This window comes from Pecten maximus, chromosome 14 (assembly GCF_902652985.1).
Source record: "Pecten maximus chromosome 14, xPecMax1.1, whole genome shotgun sequence".
NCBI classification, from domain to species: domain Eukaryota; kingdom Metazoa; phylum Mollusca; class Bivalvia; order Pectinida; family Pectinidae; genus Pecten; species Pecten maximus.
Window position 1 is genome coordinate 5732762 of NC_047028.1, and position 19657 is coordinate 5752418.

At 39.2% G+C, this 19657-nt stretch overlaps 1 protein-coding gene across 1 annotated transcript in view; it reads left to right on the top strand.

Annotated features, from left to right (window-relative positions):
* Window positions 1–19657, top strand: part of LOC117342667 (rootletin-like) — a 36615-nt gene that overhangs the window by 9194 nt on the left and 7764 nt on the right. Inside the window, exons 10-17 of the mRNA XM_033904867.1 lie at window positions 3627–3734; window positions 3956–4028; window positions 10185–10215; window positions 10631–10735; window positions 14772–14867; window positions 15197–15298; window positions 16300–16365; window positions 16675–16736. Of these exons, the coding sequence (XP_033760758.1) occupies window positions 3627–3734; window positions 3956–4028; window positions 10185–10215; window positions 10631–10735; window positions 14772–14867; window positions 15197–15298; window positions 16300–16365; window positions 16675–16736 (643 nt within the window). The remainder of the gene's footprint in view (window positions 1–3626; window positions 3735–3955; window positions 4029–10184; window positions 10216–10630; window positions 10736–14771; window positions 14868–15196; window positions 15299–16299; window positions 16366–16674; window positions 16737–19657) is intronic.

Consider the following 19657-nt stretch of genomic DNA (forward strand, 5'->3'; position numbering starts at 1 on the left):
TGGCAGATAGCATTGTTTAATATTTACATTTTCACTTCGATCCGCCTCAATGAAACTTGTAAACTCAGATCGCTTTATTTCCTGGTGAAGATTTTGTAGTCGCGTGCTTCTGTTGGTGTGCGAATACATCCGCTGTTTTCATTAGCGATATAGTTTTATACCACCTCAGACTCGAATGAACTTTCATTTTGTGAATTAAACACAAGTGGAACAGTTGATTTATGAGCAAATAAAAAATGTGAGTATAATGCAGACAGTTTATAGAAAACACTTGATCTGACAGAATACTGACTCTTCCGATAGCAGTGATCAACCTCAATAATGACATAAAATCCATTGCCAGTAGCTAGATCTCGAATTCTTGATCGTTTTAGTGGCCACAGAAAACAAAGCCTCAAGTGTAACATTTTAGACAACAAATATTATATATCAGCAGTATGCTGTATCAAACACATGGACACATTACTATCATAAGATGTCCCTTTGACTCATAATCTATGCACAAGGTTCAGTTTCCTTCATCATTTTATAAAAGCAACAAAATGGACAATCGATCGTTAAAGAGTGATGTCATGAGATGTGTGATTAATAGAAACTAGCTCTAAACTGTATAATACAGAGTCCATACTATTACCTTAAAGTTGTAATACAGAGTCGATACTATTACCTTAAAGTTGTAATACAGAGTCCATACTATTACCTTAAAGTTGTAATACAGAGTCGATACTATTACCTTAAAGTTGTAATACAGAGTCCATACTATTACCTTAAAGTTGTAATACAGAGTCCATACTATTACCTTAAAGTTGTAATACAGAGTCGATACTATTACCTTAAAGTTGTAATACAGAGTCGATACTATTACCTTAAAGTTGTAATACAGAGTCCATACTATTACCTTAAAGTTATAATACAGAGTCGATACTAGTACCTTAAAGTTGTAATACAGAGTCGATACTATTACCTTAAAGTTGTAATACAGAGTCCATACTATTACCTTAAAGTTGTAATACAGAGTCGATACTATTACCTTAAAGTTGTAATACAGAGTCGATACTATTACCTTAAAGTTGTAATACAGAGTCGATACTATTACCTTAAAGTTGTAATACAGAGTCCATACTATTACCTTAAAGTTATAATACAGAGTCGATACTAGTACCTTAAAGTTGTAATACAGAGTCGATACTATTACCTTAAAGTTGTAATACAGAGTCCATACTATTACCTTAAAGTTGTAATACAGAGTCAATACTATTACCTTAAAGTTGTAATACAGAGTCCATACTATTACCTTAAAGTTGTAATACAGAGTCGATACTATTACCTTAAAGTTGTAATACAGAGTCGATACTATTACCTTAAAGTTGTAATACAGAGTCCATACTATTACCTTAAAGTTGTAATACAGAGTCGATACTAGTACCTTAAAGTTGTAATACAGAGTCAATACTATTACCTTAAAGTTGTAATACAGAGTCAATACTATTATACCTTAAAGTTGTAATACAGAGTCCATACTATTACCTTAAAGTTGTAATACAGAGTCCATACTATTACCTTAAAGTTGTAATACAGAGTCCATACTATTACCTTAAAGTTGTAATACAGAGTCCATACTATTACCTTAAAGTTGTAATACAGAGTCCATACTATTACCTTAAAGTTGTAATACAGAGTCCATACTGTTACCTTAAAGTTGTAATACAGAGTCAATACTATTACCTTAAAGTTGTAATACAGAGTCCATACTATTACCTTAAAGTTGTAATACAGAGTCGATACTTATCAACTATGGGGTTTTTACCATATTACCTAAAATTTGTGAGTCAATAAAATAAATATTAACTTAAAAATTATTTGCAAAAAAGTAACATTGGAGCATGGAGATGTTAACACAATATTGACTCGCTTTAAAATAAAAAGAAACACAAGGTCAGTATCTCATAATGACTTCTTCATGACCATATTTTTTTGACACAGAGGAAAATTGAACCATTACTTTTATCAGAAAATATTAACTTCAATATAGAACAGGGAATCTATGGCTTCCTTGGGGGTAGCACAGTTACATTCATTTTGAATGAAGACCATATTTATCTGTAACAATACATATTGTTATATATGAGGACTGAATCTTGCTTTAGGCAATCAAATAGAGTGATCAATTGAGTTGGACAAATTTGTCTGGATTCAGACCAATTAAAGTGGTCAATCCCTCACTGAATAGCCATAACTATGATTCAGGTCAATGTTTCTATTTGATACATGTATATAATCACCTGATCAACCTGTGTGATATTGACCTGAGTGATATTGACCTGAGTGATGTTGACCTGTGTGATATTGACCTGTGTGATATTGACCTGAGTGATATTGACCCGAGTGATATTGACCTGAGTGATGTTGACCTGTGTGATATTGACCTGTGTGATATTGACCTGAGTGATGTTGACCCATGTGATATTGACCTGAGTGATGTTGACCTGTGTGATATTGACCTGTGTGATATTGACCTGAGTGATGTTGACCTGTGTGATATTGACCTGTGTGATATTGACCTATGTGATATTGACCTATGTGATATTGATCAGTGTGATATTGACCTGAGTGATGTTGAACCGTGTGATATTGACCTGAGTGATGTTGACCCGTGTGATATTGACCTGTATGATATTGACCGGAGTGATATTGACCAGAGTGATGTTGACCCGTGTGATATTGACCCGTGTGATATTGACCGGAGTGATATTAACCGGAGTGATATTGACCCGTGTGATATTGACCTGAGTGATATTGACCTGTGTGATATTGACCTGAGTGATACTGACCCGTGTGATATTGACCTATGTGATATTGACCGGAGTGATATTGACCTGAGTGATATTGAACCGTGTGATATTGACCTGAGTGATGTTGACCTGTGTGATGTTGACCCGTGTGATATTGACCGGAGTGATATTGACCTGTATGATATTGACCCGTGTGATATTGACCTGTATGATATTAACCGGAGTGATATTGACCTGAGTGATGTTGACCCGTGTGATATTGACCGGAGTGATATTGACCGGAGTGATGTTGACCCGTGTGATGTTGACCCGTGTGATATTGACCTGTGTGATATTGACCTGAGTGATGTTGACCTGAGTGATATTGACCTGTGTGATATTGACCTGTGTGATATTGACCTGAGTGATGTTGACCTGAGTGATGTTGACCTGAGTGATGTTGACCTGTGTGACTGTGTGATATTGACCTGAGTGATATTGATCAGTGTGATATTGACCTGAGTGATGTTGACCTGTGTGATGTTGACCCGTGTGATATTGACCGGAGTGATATTGACCTGTATGATATTGACCCGTGTGATATTGACCTGTATGATATTGACCGGAGTGATATTGACCTGAGTGATGTTGACCCGTGTAATATTGACCCGTGTGATATTGACCGGAGTGATATTGACCTGAGTGATGTTGACCCGTGTGATACTGACCTGAATTATGTTGACCTGAATTATATTGACCTGAGTGATATTGACCTGTGTGATATTGACCTTAGTGATATTGAACCGTGTGATATTGACATGAGTGATATTAACCCGTATGATATGATCATTACAGATAAACAGACAGGTGGGGATGGTAAGATCGAGGAGGATACTCACTGGAAACATGCTGCTGGAGAGGTCGTCCAGCTCCTCAACAAAGTCCGACTGGAAAACAAAGATGGTAGGAAGTGTACTTTTAGCTTTTCTAAGAAATTGTTAGTTACTTCAACAGCTTTAAGAGAGCAGTTCTTAAGCTACATGTATATATTAATTCCCAAAAGTTAAGCCCTTGCTTTATAAATATTGGTGTCATATCATAGCTTTACTATTATGATTTGATTGCTTAGAAAATCATATTTCTCATCATTTATTCTTATATCATTTTTATTCACTTTTGTTCAGAGAAAGAAGAACTAAACAATAAGATGACAGAGCTCATCACTACAATAGACCGTCAGAAGCTCCAGATCAGAAGGTAGGGATACCACTGTTGGCTATCACATAGGTACATAACGTCCTCTCCATAGGGGACACTGGAGAGTCAAACCTAGGCCTACTGTACGTACCAGTCTTTGTATAACAACACAGGCCTACTGTACGTACCAGTCTTTGTATAACAACACAGGCCTGTTGTACCAGTCTATGTATAACAGCACAGACCTACTGTACCAGTCTCTGTATAACAACACAGGCCTACTGTACCAGTCTCTGTATAACAACACAGGCCAACTGTACCAGTCTCTGTATAACAACACAGACCTACTGTACCAGTCTTTGTATAACAACACAGGCCTGTTGTACCAGTCTATGTATAACAGCACAGACCTACTGTACCAGTCTCTGTATAACAACACAGGCCTACTGTACCAGTCTCTGTATAACAACACAGGCCTACTGTACCAGTCTCTGTATAACCACACAGGCCTACTGTACCTCTGTATAACAACACAGACCTACTGTACCTCTGTATAACAACACAGGCCTACTGTACCAGTCTCTGTATAACAACACAGGCCTACTGTACGTACCAGTCTTTGTATAACAACACAGGCCTGTTGTACCAGTCTATGTATAACAGCACAGACCTACTGTACCAGTCTCTGTATAACAACACAGGCCTACTGTACCAGTCTCTGTATAACAACACAGGCCTACTGTACCAGTCTGTATAACAACACAGACCTACTGTACCTCTGTATAACAACACAGACCTACTGTACCAGTCTGTATAACAACACAGGCCTACTGTACCAGTCTCTGTATAACAACACAGACCTACTGTACCAGTCTTTGTATAACAACACAGGCCTACTGTACCAGTCTCTGTATAACAACACAGGCCTACTGTACCAGTCTCTGTATAACAACACAGGCCTACTGTACCAGTCTCTGTATAACAACACAGGTCTACTGTACCAGTCCCTGTATAACAACACAGGCCTACTGTACCAGTCTCTGTATAACAACACAGGCCTACTGTACCAGTCTCTGTATAACCACACAGGCCTACTGTACCTCTGTATAACAACACAGACCTACTGTACCTCTGTATAACAACACAGGCCTACTGTACCAGTCTCTGTATAACAACACAGGCCTACTGTACGTACCAGTCTTTGTATAACAACACAGGCCTGTTGTACCAGTCTATGTATAACAGCACAGACCTACTGTACCAGTCTCTGTATAACAACACAGGCCTACTGTACCAGTCTCTGTATAACAACACAGGCCAACTGTACCAGTCTCTGTATAACAACACAGACCTACTGTACCAGTCTTTGTATAACAACACAGGCCTACTGTACCAGTCTGTGTATAACAACACAGGCCTACTGTACCAGTCTCTGTATAACAACACAGACCTACTGTACCAGTCTCTGTATAACAACACAGACCTACTGTACCAGTCTCTGTATAACAACACAGGCCTACTGTACCAGTCTCTGTATAACAACACAGGCCTACTGTACCAGTCTCTGTATAACAACACAGACCTACTGTACCAGTCTCTGTATAACAACACAGGTCTACTGTACCAGTCTCTGTATAACAACACAGGCCTACTGTACCAGTCTCTGTATAACAACACGGGCCTACTGTACCAGTCTCTATAACAACACATGCCTACTGTACCAGTCTCTGTATAACAACACAGGCCTGTTGTACCAGTCTCTGTATAACAACACAGGCCTACTGTACCAGTCTCTGTATAACAACACAGGCCTACTGTACCAGTCTCTGTATAACAACACATGCCTACTGTACCAGTCTCTGTATAACAACACAGACCTACTGTACCAGTCTCTGTATAACAACACAGGCCTACTGTACCAGTCTCTGTATAACAACACAGACCTACTGTACCAGTCTCTGTATAACAACACGGGCCTACTGTACCAGTCTCTATAACAACACATGCCTACTGTACCAGTCTCTGTATAACAACACAGGCCTACTGTACCAGTCTCTGTATAACAACACAGGCCTACTGTACCAGTCTCTGTATAACAACACAGACCTACTGTACCAGTCTCTGTATAACAACACAGGCCTACTGTACCAGTCTCTGTATAACAACACAGACCTACTGTACCAGTCTGTATAACAACACAGACCTACTGTACCAGTCTCTGTATAACAACACAGGCCTACTGTACCAGTCTCTGTATAACAACACAGACCTACTGTACAAGTCTCTGTATAACAACACAGACATACTGTACCAGTCTCTGCATAACAACACAGGCCTACTGTACCAGTCTCTGTATAACAACACAGGCCTACTGTACCAGTCTCTGTATAAAAACACAGGCCTACTGTACCAGTCTCTGTATAACAACACAGGCCTACTGTACCAGTCTCTGTATAACCACACAGGCCTACTGTACCAGTCTCTGTATAACAACACAGACCTACTGTACCAGTCTCTGTATAACAACACAGACCTACTGTACCAGTCTCTGTATAACAACACAGACCTACTGTACCAGTCTCTGTATAACAACACAGACCTACTGTACCAGTCTCTGTATAACAACACAGACCTACTGTACCAGTCTCTGTATAACAACACAGACCTACTGTACCAGTCTCTGTATAACAACACATACCTACTGTACCAGTCTTTGTATAACAACACAGGCCTACTGTACCAGTCTCTGTATAACAACACAGGCCTTCTGTACTAGTCTCTGTATAACAACACAGGTCTACTGTACCAATCTCTGTATAACAACACAGACCTACTGTACCAGTCTCTGTATAACAACACAGGCCTACTGTACCAGTCTATGTATAACAACACAGACCTACTGTACCAGTCTCCATATAACAACACAGGCCTACTGTACCAGTCTCTGTATAACAACACAGGCCTACTGTACCAGTCTATGTATAACAACACAGACCTACTGTACCAGTCTGTATAACAACACAGGCCAACTGTACCAGTCTCTGTATAACAACACAGACCTACTGTACCAGTCTCTGTATAACAACACAGACCTACTGTACCAGTCTTTGTATAACAACACAGACCTACTGTACCAGTCTCTGTATAACAACACAGGTCTACTGTACCAGTCTCTGTACAACAACACAGGCCTACTGTACCAGTCTCTGTATAACAACACAGACCTACTGTACCAGTCTCTGTATAACAACACAGGTCTACTGTACCAGTCTCTGTATAACAACACAGACCTACTGTACCAGTCTCTGTATAACAACACAGGCCTACTGTACCAGTCTCTATAACAACACAGGCCTACTGTACCAGTCTCTGTATAACAACACAGACCTACTGTACCAGTCTCTGTATAACAACACAGACCTACTGTACCAGTCTCTGTATAACAACACAGGTCTACTGTACCAGTCTCTGTATAACAACACAGACCTACTGTAGCAGTCTCTATATAACAACACAGGCCTACTATACCAGTCTCTGTATAACAACACAGGCCTACTGTACCAGTCTCTATATAACAACACAGACCTACTGTACCAGTCTCTGTATAACAACACAGACCTACTGTACCAGTCTCTGTATAACAACACAGACCTACTGTACCAGTCTCTGTATAACAACACAGACCTACTGTACCAGTCTCTGTATAACAACACAGACCTACTGTACCAGTCTCTGTATAACAACACAGACCTACTGTACCAGTCTCTGTATAACAACACAGACCTACTGTACCAGTCTCTGTATAACAACACATACCTACTGTACCAGTCTTTGTATAACAACACAGGCCTACTGTACCAGTCTCTGTATAACAACACAGGCCTTCTGTACTAGTCTCTGTATAACAACACAGGTCTACTGTACCAATCTCTGTATAACAACACAGACCTACTGTACCAGTCTCTGTATAACAACACAGGCCTACTGTACCAGTCTATGTATAACAACACAGACCTACTGTACCAGTCTGTATAACAACACAGACCTACTGTACCAGTCTCCATATAACAACACAGGCCTACTGTACCAGTCTCTGTATAACAACACAGGCCTACTGTACCAGTCTATGTATAACAACACAGACCTACTGTACCAGTCTGTATAACAACACAGGCCAACTGTACCAGTCTCTGTATAACAACACAGACCTACTGTACCAGTCTCTGTATAACAACACAGACCTACTGTACCAGTCTTTGTATAACAACACAGACCTACTGTACCAGTCTCTGTATAACAACACAGGTCTACTGTACCAGTCTCTGTACAACAACACAGGCCTACTGTACCAGTCTCTGTATAACAACACAGACCTACTGTACCAGTCTCTGTATAACAACACAGGTCTACTGTACCAGTCTCTGTATAACAACACAGACCTACTGTACCAGTCTCTGTATAACAACACAGGCCTACTGTACCAGTCTCTATAACAACACAGGCCTACTGTACCAGTCTCTGTATAACAACACAGACCTACTGTACCAGTCTCTGTATAACAACACAGACCTACTGTACCAGTCTCTGTATAACAACACAGGTCTACTGTACCAGTCTCTGTATAACAACACAGACCTACTGTAGCAGTCTCTATATAACAACACAGGCCTACTATACCAGTCTCTGTATAACAACACAGGCCTACTGTACCAGTCTCTATATAACAACACAGACCTACTGTACCAGTCTCTGTATAACAACACAGACCTACTGTAGCAGTCTCTATATAACAACACAGGCCTACTATACCAGTCTCTGTATAACAACACAGGCCTACTGTACCAGTCTCTGTATAACAACACAGACCTACTGTACCAGTCTCTGTATAACAACACAGGCCTACTGTACCAGTCTCTGTATAACAACACAGGCCTACTGTACCAGTCTCTGTATAACAACACAGACCTACTGTACCAGTCTCTGTATAACAACACAGACCTACTGTACCAGTCTCTGTATAACAACACAGGCCTACTGTACCAGTCTCTGTATAACAACACAGGCCTACTGTACCAGTCTCTGTATAACAACACAGGTCTACTGTACCAGTCTCTGTATAACAACACAGGCCTACTGTACCAGTCTCTGTATAACAACACAGGCCTACTGTACCTCTGTATAACAACACAGACCTACTGTACCAGTCTCTGTATAACAACACAGGCCTACTGTACCAGTCTCTGTATAACAACACAGGCCTACTATACTCTGTATAACAACACAGGCCTACTGTACCAGTCTATGTATAACAACACAGGTCTACTGTACCAGTCTCTGTATAACAACACAGGCCTACTGTACCAGTCTCTATAACAACACAGGCCTACTGTACCAGTCTCTGTATAACAACACAGACCTACTGTACCAGTCTCTGTATAACAACACAGACCTACTGTACCAGTCTCTGTATAACAACACAGGCCTACTGTACCAGTCTCTGTATAAAAACACAGGCCTACTTTACCAGTCTGTATAACAACACAGACCTACTGTACCTCTGTATAACAACACAGACCTACTGTACCTCTGTATAACAACACAGACCTACTTTACCAGTCTCTGTATAACAACACAGGCCTACTGTACCTCTGTATAACAACACAGACCTACTGTACCAGTCTCTGTATAACAACACAGGCCTACTGTACGAGTCTCTGTATAACAACACAGACCTACTGTACCAGTCTCTGTATAACAACACAGGCCTACTGTACCAGTTTCTGTATAACAACACAGGCCTACTGTACCAGTCTATGTATAACAACACATGCCTACTGTACCAGTCTCTGTATAACAACACAGGCCTACTGTACCAGTCTCTGTATAACAACACAGGCCTACTGTACCAGTCTCTGTATAACAACACAGGCCTACTGTACCAGTCTCTGTATAACAACACAGGCCTACTGTACCAGTCTCTGTATAACAACACATGCCTACTGTACCAGTCTATGTATAACAACACAGGCCTACTGTACCAGTCTCTGTATAACAACACAGGCCTACTGTACCAGTCTCTGTATAACAATGTCACATCCTCTCCTTAGGGGACACTGGAGAATCAAACACAGGCTTACTTTACCATCCATCAATTAATTTAAATGTCTCATCCATACTCTTTTTTCTGATAACATTTAATTCTATTTATCTCCACAGTTTACAAGGTGATGTGAGGAGAGAAAAACATGTGAGTATAAACTGATTAACATATACTGATACAGATGACTGTAGTATACCTGTTACAGGTAGTCCAGTTTATCTTATGCTGACAGAATAGTTCTTTTTCATGTTAATCTAATCAAGTTTTGATCAATTTCTATCAATTTTTCATCTGGTTAAGGTTTTACTTATTGTCCAGCATTTAATTTTCTTTTCTGTTTTTATTTTATAATGAAATGTCATGTATTCATCCAACATTATAATTAGTGTGTTAAAATAAAGAAATATCATATTCCATGTCTTAATACCAACACAACTTTTTCAAAACTTTGAAAATATGCTCTCTTTTTTAACATAAAAATGATAATTTTTGGAATTTTTAGACTGATGAAAGTATAAAAGAACTGTCTATATTTCTAGTGTTACTTCTTCCATGGATACAGGTAGCTTCTCACCTTGCTGATGACAATGCAGACCTCACTAAGGAACTGGTACAGTTAAAGGCTAAAATCTCCAAGTATGAGAAAGACTTGGAGCAAGCCAAGAAGGTAAGGAGGCCAGTAACTGGCAAAGGTGATAGAAGGCCTAGAGCTGACCAAGGAGGTAAGGAGGCTTAGAGCTGGCCAAGGAGGTAGGGAAGCCTAGAGCTGGCAAAGGAGGTAAGGAGGCCTAGAGTTGGCCAATGAGGTAGGGAGGCCTAGAACTGGCCAAGGAGGTAAGGAGGCCTAGAGCTGGCCAAGGAGGTAGGGAGGCCTAGAGCTGGCCAAGGAGGTAAGGAGGCCTAGAGCTGGCCAAGGAGGTAAGGAGGCCTAGAACTGGCCAAGGAGGTAAGGAGGCCTAGAACTGGCCAAGGAGGTAGGGAGGCCTAGAGCTGGCCAAGGAGGTAAGGAGGCCTAGAGCTGGCCAAGGAGGTAAGGAGGCCTAGAGTTGGCCAAGGAGGTAAGGAGGCCTAGAGCTGGCCAAGGAGGTAAGGAGGCCTAGAACTGGCCAAGGAGGCCTAGAGCTGGCCAAGGAGGTAAGGCGGTCTAGAGCAGGCCAAGGAGGTAAGGAGGCCTTGAACTGGCCAAGGAGGTAAGGAGGCCTAGAACTGGCCAAGGTGGTAAGGCAGCCTAGAGCTGGCCAAGGAAGTAAGGAGGCCTACAGCTGGCCAAGGTGGTAGAAGGCCTAGAGCTGGCCAAGGAGGTAAGGAGGCCTAGAGCTGGCCAATAAGTTAAATGGCCTAGAGCATTCCAAAACGGTAAGGAGGCCTAGGGCAGGCAAAGGCAGTAAGAAGGCTAAGAGCAGGTCGAGAGGGCTTAAAGCAATCCACAAAGTTTCAAAGGCTTAAAGCAGGCCAAGGAGGTAAGAACACTCAGAGCAGGCAAAGAAGGTCCGAAGGCTTAGAGCTACCCACAAAGGATAGAAAGCTATAGCCGTCAGGAAGGTAAGAAGGCTTATAGGAGGCCAAGGAAGGTAAGAAAGCTTATAGGAGGCCAAGGAATATAAGAAAGCTTATAGGAGGCCAAATTGGTAAGAAAGCTTATAGGAGGCCAAGGAAGGTAAGAAGGCTTATAGGAGGCCAAGGAAGGTAAGAAAGCTTATAGGAAGCCAAGGAAGGTAAGAAGGCTTATAGGAGGCCAAGGAAGGTAAGAAAGCTTATAGGAAGCCAAGGAAGGTAAGAAGGCTTATAGGAGACCAAGGAAGATCAGAACGCTTATAGGAGGCCAAGGAATATAAGAAAGCTTATAGGAGGCCAAAAAGGTAAGAAAGCTTATAGGAGGCCAAGGAAGGTAAGAAAGCGTATAGGAGGCCAAGGAAGGTAAGAAGGCTTATAGGAGGCCAAAAAGGTAAGAAAGCTTATAGGAGGCCAAGGAAGATAAGAAAGCTTATAGGAGACCAAGGAAGGTAAGAAAGCTTATAGGAGACCAAGGAAGGTAAGAAGGCTTATAGGAGGCCAAGGAAGGTAGGAAAGCTTATAGGAGGCCAAGGAAGATAAGAAAGCTTATAGGAGACCAAGGAAGGTAAGAAAGCTTATAGGAGACCAAGGAAGGTAAGAAGGCTTATAGGAGGCCAAGGAAGGTAAGAAGGCTTATAGGAGACCAAGGAAGATAAGAAAGCTTATAGGAAGCCAAGGAAGATAAAAAAGCTTATAGGAGGCCAAGGAAGGTAGGAAAGCTTATAGGAGGCCAAAAAGGTAAGAAGGCTTATAGGAGGCCAAAAAGGTAAGAAAGCTTGAAGGAGGCCAAGGAAGATAAGAAAGCTTATAGGAGGTCAAGGAAGGTAAGAAGGCTTATAGGAGGTCAAGGAAGGTAAGAAGGCTTATAGGTGGTCAAGGAAGGTAAGAAAGCTTATAGGAGACCAAGGAAGGTAAGAAGGCTTATAGGAGGCAAAGGAAGGTAAGAAAGCTTATAGGAGACCAAGGAAGGTAAGAAGGCTTATAGGAGACCGAGGAAGGTAAGAAAGCTTATAGGAGGCCAAGGAAGGAAGGAAAGCTTATAGGAGACCGAGGAAGGTAAGAAAGCTTATAGGAGGCCAAGGAAGGTAAGAAAGCTTATAGGAGACCAAGGAAGGTAAGAAGGCTTATAGGAGACCGAGGAAGGTAAGAAAGCTTATAGGAGGCCAAGGAAGGTAGGAAAGCTTATAGGAGGCCAAGGAAGGTAAGAAGGCTTATAGGAGGTCAAGGAAGGTAAGAAGGCTTATAGGAGGCCAAGGAAGGTAAGAAGGCTTATAGGAGGCCAAGGAAGGTAAGAAAGCTTATAGGAGACCAAGGAAGATAAGAAAGCTTATAGGAAGCCAAGGAAGATAAGAAAGCTTATAGGAGGCCAAGGAAGGTAGGAAAGCTTATAGGAGGCCAAGGAAGGTAAGAAGGCTTATAGGAGGCCAAGGAAGGTAAGAAGGCTTATAGGATACCGAGGAAGTAAGAAGCTTATAGGAGGCCAAGGTAAGATAAGAAAGCTTATAGGATATCAAGGAAGGTAAAAGTCCTTTATTAGGAAGGTCAGACGGTAAGAAGTCTTATAGAGTCCAACGGGAAGGTAAGAAGTCTATAGGAGTCCGAGGAAGGTAAGAAAGCTTATAGGAGTCCAAGGAAGGAGGAAGCTTATATGAGAACCGAGGAAGGTTAAGAAAGCTTATAGGAGGCAAGAAGGTAAGAAAAGCTTATATGAGACCAAGGACGGTAATAAGGCTTTATAAGGAGACCGAGGAAGGTAAGAAAGCTTGAGGAGGGGCCAAGGAAGGGAGTAAGAAGGCTTATAGGAGGCCCAAGGAAGGTACGAAGCTTATAGGAGGGCCAAGGAAGATAGAAAGGCTTATAGGAGGCAAGGTAAGGTAAGAAGCTTTATAGGAGGCCAAGGAAGGTAAGAAGCTTATAGGAAGCCAAGGAAGATAAGAAAGCTTATAGGAGGCCAAGGAAGATAAGAAAGCTTATAGGAGGCCAAGGAAGGTAGGAAAGCTTATAGGAGGCCAAGGAAGGTAAGAAGGCTTATAGGAGGCCAAGGAAGGTAAGAAGGCTTATAGAAGGCCAAGGAAGGTAAGAAAGCTTATAGGAGACCAAGGAAGATAAGAAAGCTTATAGGAGACCAAGGAAGGTAAGAAAGCTTATAGGAGACCAAGGAAGGTAAGAAGGCTTATAGGAGACCGAGGAAGGTAAGAAAGCTTATAGGAGGCCAAGGAAGATAAGAAAGCTTATAGGAGATCAAGGAAGGTAAGAAGGCTTATAGGAGGTCAAGGAAGGTAAGAAGGCTTATAGGAGGCCAAGGAAGGTAAGAAGGCTTATAGGAGACCGAGGAAGGTAAGAAGGCTTATAGGAGGCCAAGGAAGGTAAGAAGGCTTATAGGAGGCCAAGGAAGGTAAGAAGGCTTATAGGAGACCGAGGAAGGTAAGAAAGCTTATAGGAGGCCAAGGAAGGTAAGAAAGCTTATAGGAGGCCAAAAAGGTAAGGAGACTCTGAGCAGGTAGAGAATGTCCAAAAGCTTAGAGCAGGTCAAGATGCTTAGAAAACTTAGAGCAGGCCACAAAGGATAGAAAGCTTATAGCTGGCCACAAAGGATAGAAAGCTTATAGCTGGCCACAAAGGATAGAAAGCTTATAGCTGGCCAAGAAAAGGGCATAGAGCAGGTCAAGATGTTTAGAAGCCTAAAAGCAGGCCAAGAAGGCAAGAGGGCAAGAAGGCTTATAGCAGGCTAAGAAGGTAGTAAGGTTTATAGCAGGTCAAGATGTTATTAAGGCTTAGAGCAGATAGATAAGGTGAGAAGACTCCGAGTAGGTAAAGAATTTTTAGAAGGCTTAGAGCAAGCCAATAAGTAAAGGAGAAATGTAAGTGTGAGCAATTCCAGTACTTGATTACCTTTGTTTTAGCACCTCCCCACTGTCACCCATTCTTGTCCCCCTCTGCCAGGTAAAGCATTGACCTGTAGAAATGAATATTCAAAAAGACTATTACTTATGAGAAATATGTACAGTATAAGTACAATGTAGATTTATCATGTTAAAGCTATAAGGCTTGTACTCGAAAAATGAGTGACTAATAAAGGAGAACAGTTTCCAATTTCACATCAGAATGTTTCCAATCTACACATGGACTGGACATATGATATTTTACAGGTTATTGAGAGACAGCTGTCCAGTCTGAGTTCATTGGATGATTTTGATGGCTCCTCTACCAGTCTTGACATGAAGGCAGCATCAGCCATTTGCCAGGTCAGTTTACTTAATTTATAGATTGATGTCTTTTATAGTCTGGTATTTCTATGAAAGCTCTTCTATTTGAAGTTAGAATTATCATGGTCTTACTAAAGGTTTGGTGTAAAAGGATATATTTTTGTATAAATGAGGAAATGGAAGGTAGATAGTAAAGATAATACTTTCAGGATTGTCTTTCTATTTTATTTTTATTCTAACTTCAAAAATAACAGACATTACAACACCAGTAAATTGACATGGCTGCAATATATTGAGCATATACGCTTTGGAGATTTTTCCTCCAACAGGTGCTTGATGGTATAAAAGTGTATAACTGTTTATTACAGAACGAAGATTTCTACAGCATGGCACGAGAAACGAGCAGCGATCCCGCCATCCTAAGGTCACATCTACGGGAACTGAAGGACAACATAGAGAGCCTAACAAAGGTGAGAGGAGAATCTAGTTTAGTTACGGAGGTAAATATCTGTCTCCATCAGTGTGGAACACCGCTCTAAATTAATTCTGTTATTCCAGATATGTACCAGATATGGATAGAAAGGCGAAACAATTTACCAAGGATTTCATGTGAAACCATGGCATCAGTCATATATACTGGCCAGTTCTACCTGGTCATACGGCTATGTCATAAATATTGTATGACACCTGTGCAATGACAATATTCAGACGTCATGACCATTAATGAGGTTTGATTTTTGATGTCACATAATTGTCCCTGTGTAGAGAAAAAAACATACTGAGTCAAAATTCATGTGTCTTGTATCTGAGTGGAGACTTAATGTAATACAAGCTACATTGTATGTTACAGAATCTTGAACTTGTGGCAATGAATTATGGAATTTATTTTAAACTCTTTATTTAAAATGAGTCATATGCTACAAGCCTCCATCAAAATTATTGAAGTTGTTAATAAATTCCATATAACAACAATATCCATTCATGGTAGATCCTCTATGTAACAAACTCTCCACCTATGTAGGTGACTGGGTTTGTATCCATGATCAAACTTGAAAGAGAATATAGATACATGTATGTGTAGGATCATCTTCCTCAGACCACATAGGTTAAATTTTCTTTGGGTATCCTTCAGTTCCGCTCATAGAAAGACCTCCTGACGTGCCAATATTATACCTTAAACAAAAGTGATATTATGTTGACATCAATTGTTTCGTGATTGTTGAAATATAGAAAAGTTAATGATTTTTGTTTTATTATCACAACATTATAAATGTAAGTGTAAAGGTTGGTTATTTGTTAAGTTTTCAGGTATAACTGTGTATCTCAGGAACAACGGGTGAATATATGCTAATGGTTATCAATATACATCTTAAAAAAATACAGCTTTAAATCCAAATATAAGTGGTTTATAAATTGTGTTTGTTCAAGTTAAGAATTCTTAAAAAAAAAGGTTGAATGTTGATTATTGCAGGAACTTAACAGGGCTGCATCAAAAATGAAGCAGGTCGAACTGATGAACATGGAGCTAGAAAATAAGGTAGGAGAGAAAGATATTTAAATTGTCGACAAATATGTAAAAGTTTTATGTGTTGGAAGTTGAAAATGCAAAAGTTAGTGGATAACAGCTAGTTGATGCATGTATATTGAAAATATAATTTTAAAAAGCTTTAAATTGTCGGCAAATATATAAAAGTGCTATGTGTTGGGAGTTGAAAATGCATAAGTTGGTGGATAACAGTTAATACATGTTTATTGAAAATAAAATTTGAAAAAGTATAACAAAAACTTCAGAGACGGAGAGTCTGCCTACATGGACTCCCGTTAATTGATTTGCTCTTATGAACAGGTTGAGGAGTTGGAAAACAGACCACCTGAGGTTATCACAGAAACTACAACTATAGTCAACGAGTAAGTATATATATGTATATAATAATGGAACACCATGTGAAGTTAATATGTAAAGCTATTCCCATTTTTGTTATATTCTTTATTATCATAATATTCCTAGTCTTTGTTATCTATCGCTGTTACATTGTGTCTGACTGCAACTATATAAAGAGATACCTATATATCATGTCAGGAGGTGGAAGACAATAGATAAAATATATACAATACAATATATCATGTCAGGAGGTGGGAAGACTAGAGATTATATATACAATACAATATATCATGTCAGGAGGTGGGACTATAGATTATATATACAATACAATATATCATGTCAGGAGGTGGGAAGACTAGAGGTTATATATACAATACAATATATCATGTCAGGAGGTGAGAAGACTAGAGATTATATATACAAATGTACAATACAATATATCATGTCAGGAGGTGGGACTATAGATTATATATACAATACAATATATCATGTCAGGAGGTGGGAAGACTATAGATTATATATACAATACAATATATCATGTCAGGAGGTGGGACTATAGATTATATATACAATACAATATATCATGTCTGGAGGTGGGAAGACTATAGATTATATATACAATATAGTATATCATGTCAGGAGGTGGGAAGGCTAGAGATTATATATACAATACAATATATATCATGTCAGGAGGTGGGAAGACTATAGATTATATATACAATACAATATATCATGTCAGGAGGTGGGAAGACTAGAGATTATATATACAATATAATATATCATATATCAGGAGGTGGGAAGACTATAGATTATATATACAATACAATATATCATGTCAGGAGGTGGGAAGACTATAGATTATATATACAATACAATATAGCATGTCAGGAGGTGGGAAGACTATAGATTATATATACAATACAGTATACCATGTCAGGAGGTGGGAAGACTAGAGATTATATGTACAATACAATATATCATGTCAGGAGGTGGGAAGACTAGAGATTATATGTACAATACAAAATATCATGTCAGGAGGTGGGACTATAGATTATATATACAATACAATATATCATGTCAGGAGGTGGGAAGACTAGAGATTATATATACAATACAATATATCATGTCAGGAGGTGGGACTATAGATTATATATACAATACAGTATATCATGTCAGGAGGTGGGAAGACTAGAGATTATATATACAATACAATATATCATGTCAGGAGGTGGGAAGACTAGAGATTATATATACAATATAATATATCATGTCAGGAGGTGGGAAGACTAGAGATTATATATACAAATGTACAATACAATATATCATGTCAGGAGGTGGGAAGACTATAGATTATATATACAATACAATATATCATGTCAGGAGGTGGGAAGGCTATAGATTATATATACAATACAGTATATCATGTCAGGAGGTGGGAAGACTAGAGATTATATATACAATACAATATATCATGACAGGAGGTGGGAAGACTAGAGATTATATATACAATATAATATATCATGTCAGGAGGTGGGAAGACTAGAGATTATATATACAAATGTACAATACAATATATCATGTCAGGAGGTGGGAAGACTATAGATTATATATACAATACAATATATCATGTCAGGAGGTGGGAAGACAATAGATTATATATACAATATAGTATATCATGTCAGGAGGTGGGAAGACTATAGATTATATATACAATATAATATATCATGTCAGGAGGTGGGAAGACTAGAGATTATATATACAATACAATATATCATGTCAGGAGGTGGGACTATAGATTATATATACAATACAATATATCATGTCAGGAGGTGGGAAGGCTATAGATTATATATACAATACAGTATATCATGTCAGGAGGTGGGAAGACTAGAGATTATATATACAATACAATATATCATGACAGGAGGTGGGAAGACTATAGATTATATATACAATACAATATATCATGTCAGGAGGTGGGAAGGCTATCGATTATATATACAATACAATATACAGATCTGCCAACTACTACTATTTTATAGTAATCTTTACTATTTTGTGGTGGTCGTTACTCTTTTTTCTCTCGAAATAGTAGCAAATTACTCTTTTTGATGCAATAGATTTGGCAAGAATTGTTAAGAATTACTCTTTTTTTGCTCAAAAATGGGCCAAATTACTATTTTTGAATTTGAAAGGTTGGCAGGTCTGAATATATCATGTCAGGAGGTGGGAAGACTAGAGATTATATATACAATACAATATATCATGTCAGGAGGTGGGAAGACTAGAGGTTATATATACAATACAATATATCATGTCAGGAGGTGGGAAGACTAGAGATTATATATACAATACAATATATCATGTCAGGAGGTGGGAAGACTATAGATTATATATACAATACAATATATCATGTCAGGAGGTGGGAAGACTAGAGATTATATATACAATACAATATATCATGTCAGGAGGTGGGACTATAGATTATATATACAATACAATATATCATGTCAGGAGGTGGGAAGACTAGAGGTTATATATACAATACAATATATCATGTCTGGAGGTGGGAAGACTATAGATTATATATACAATACAATATATCATGTCAGGAGGTGGGAAGACTAGATATTATATATACAATACAATATATCATGTCGGAGGTGGGAAGACTAGAGATTATATGTACAATACAATATATCATGTCAGGAGGTGGGACTATAGATTATATATACAATACAATATATCATGTCAGGAGGTGGGAAGACTAGATATTATATATACAATACAATATATCATGTCGGAGGTGGGAAGACTAGAGATTATATGTACAATACAATATATCGGATCATGTCAGGAGGTGGGACTATAGATTATATATACAATACAGTATATCATGTCAGGAGGTCGGACTATAGATTATATATACAATACAATATATCATGTC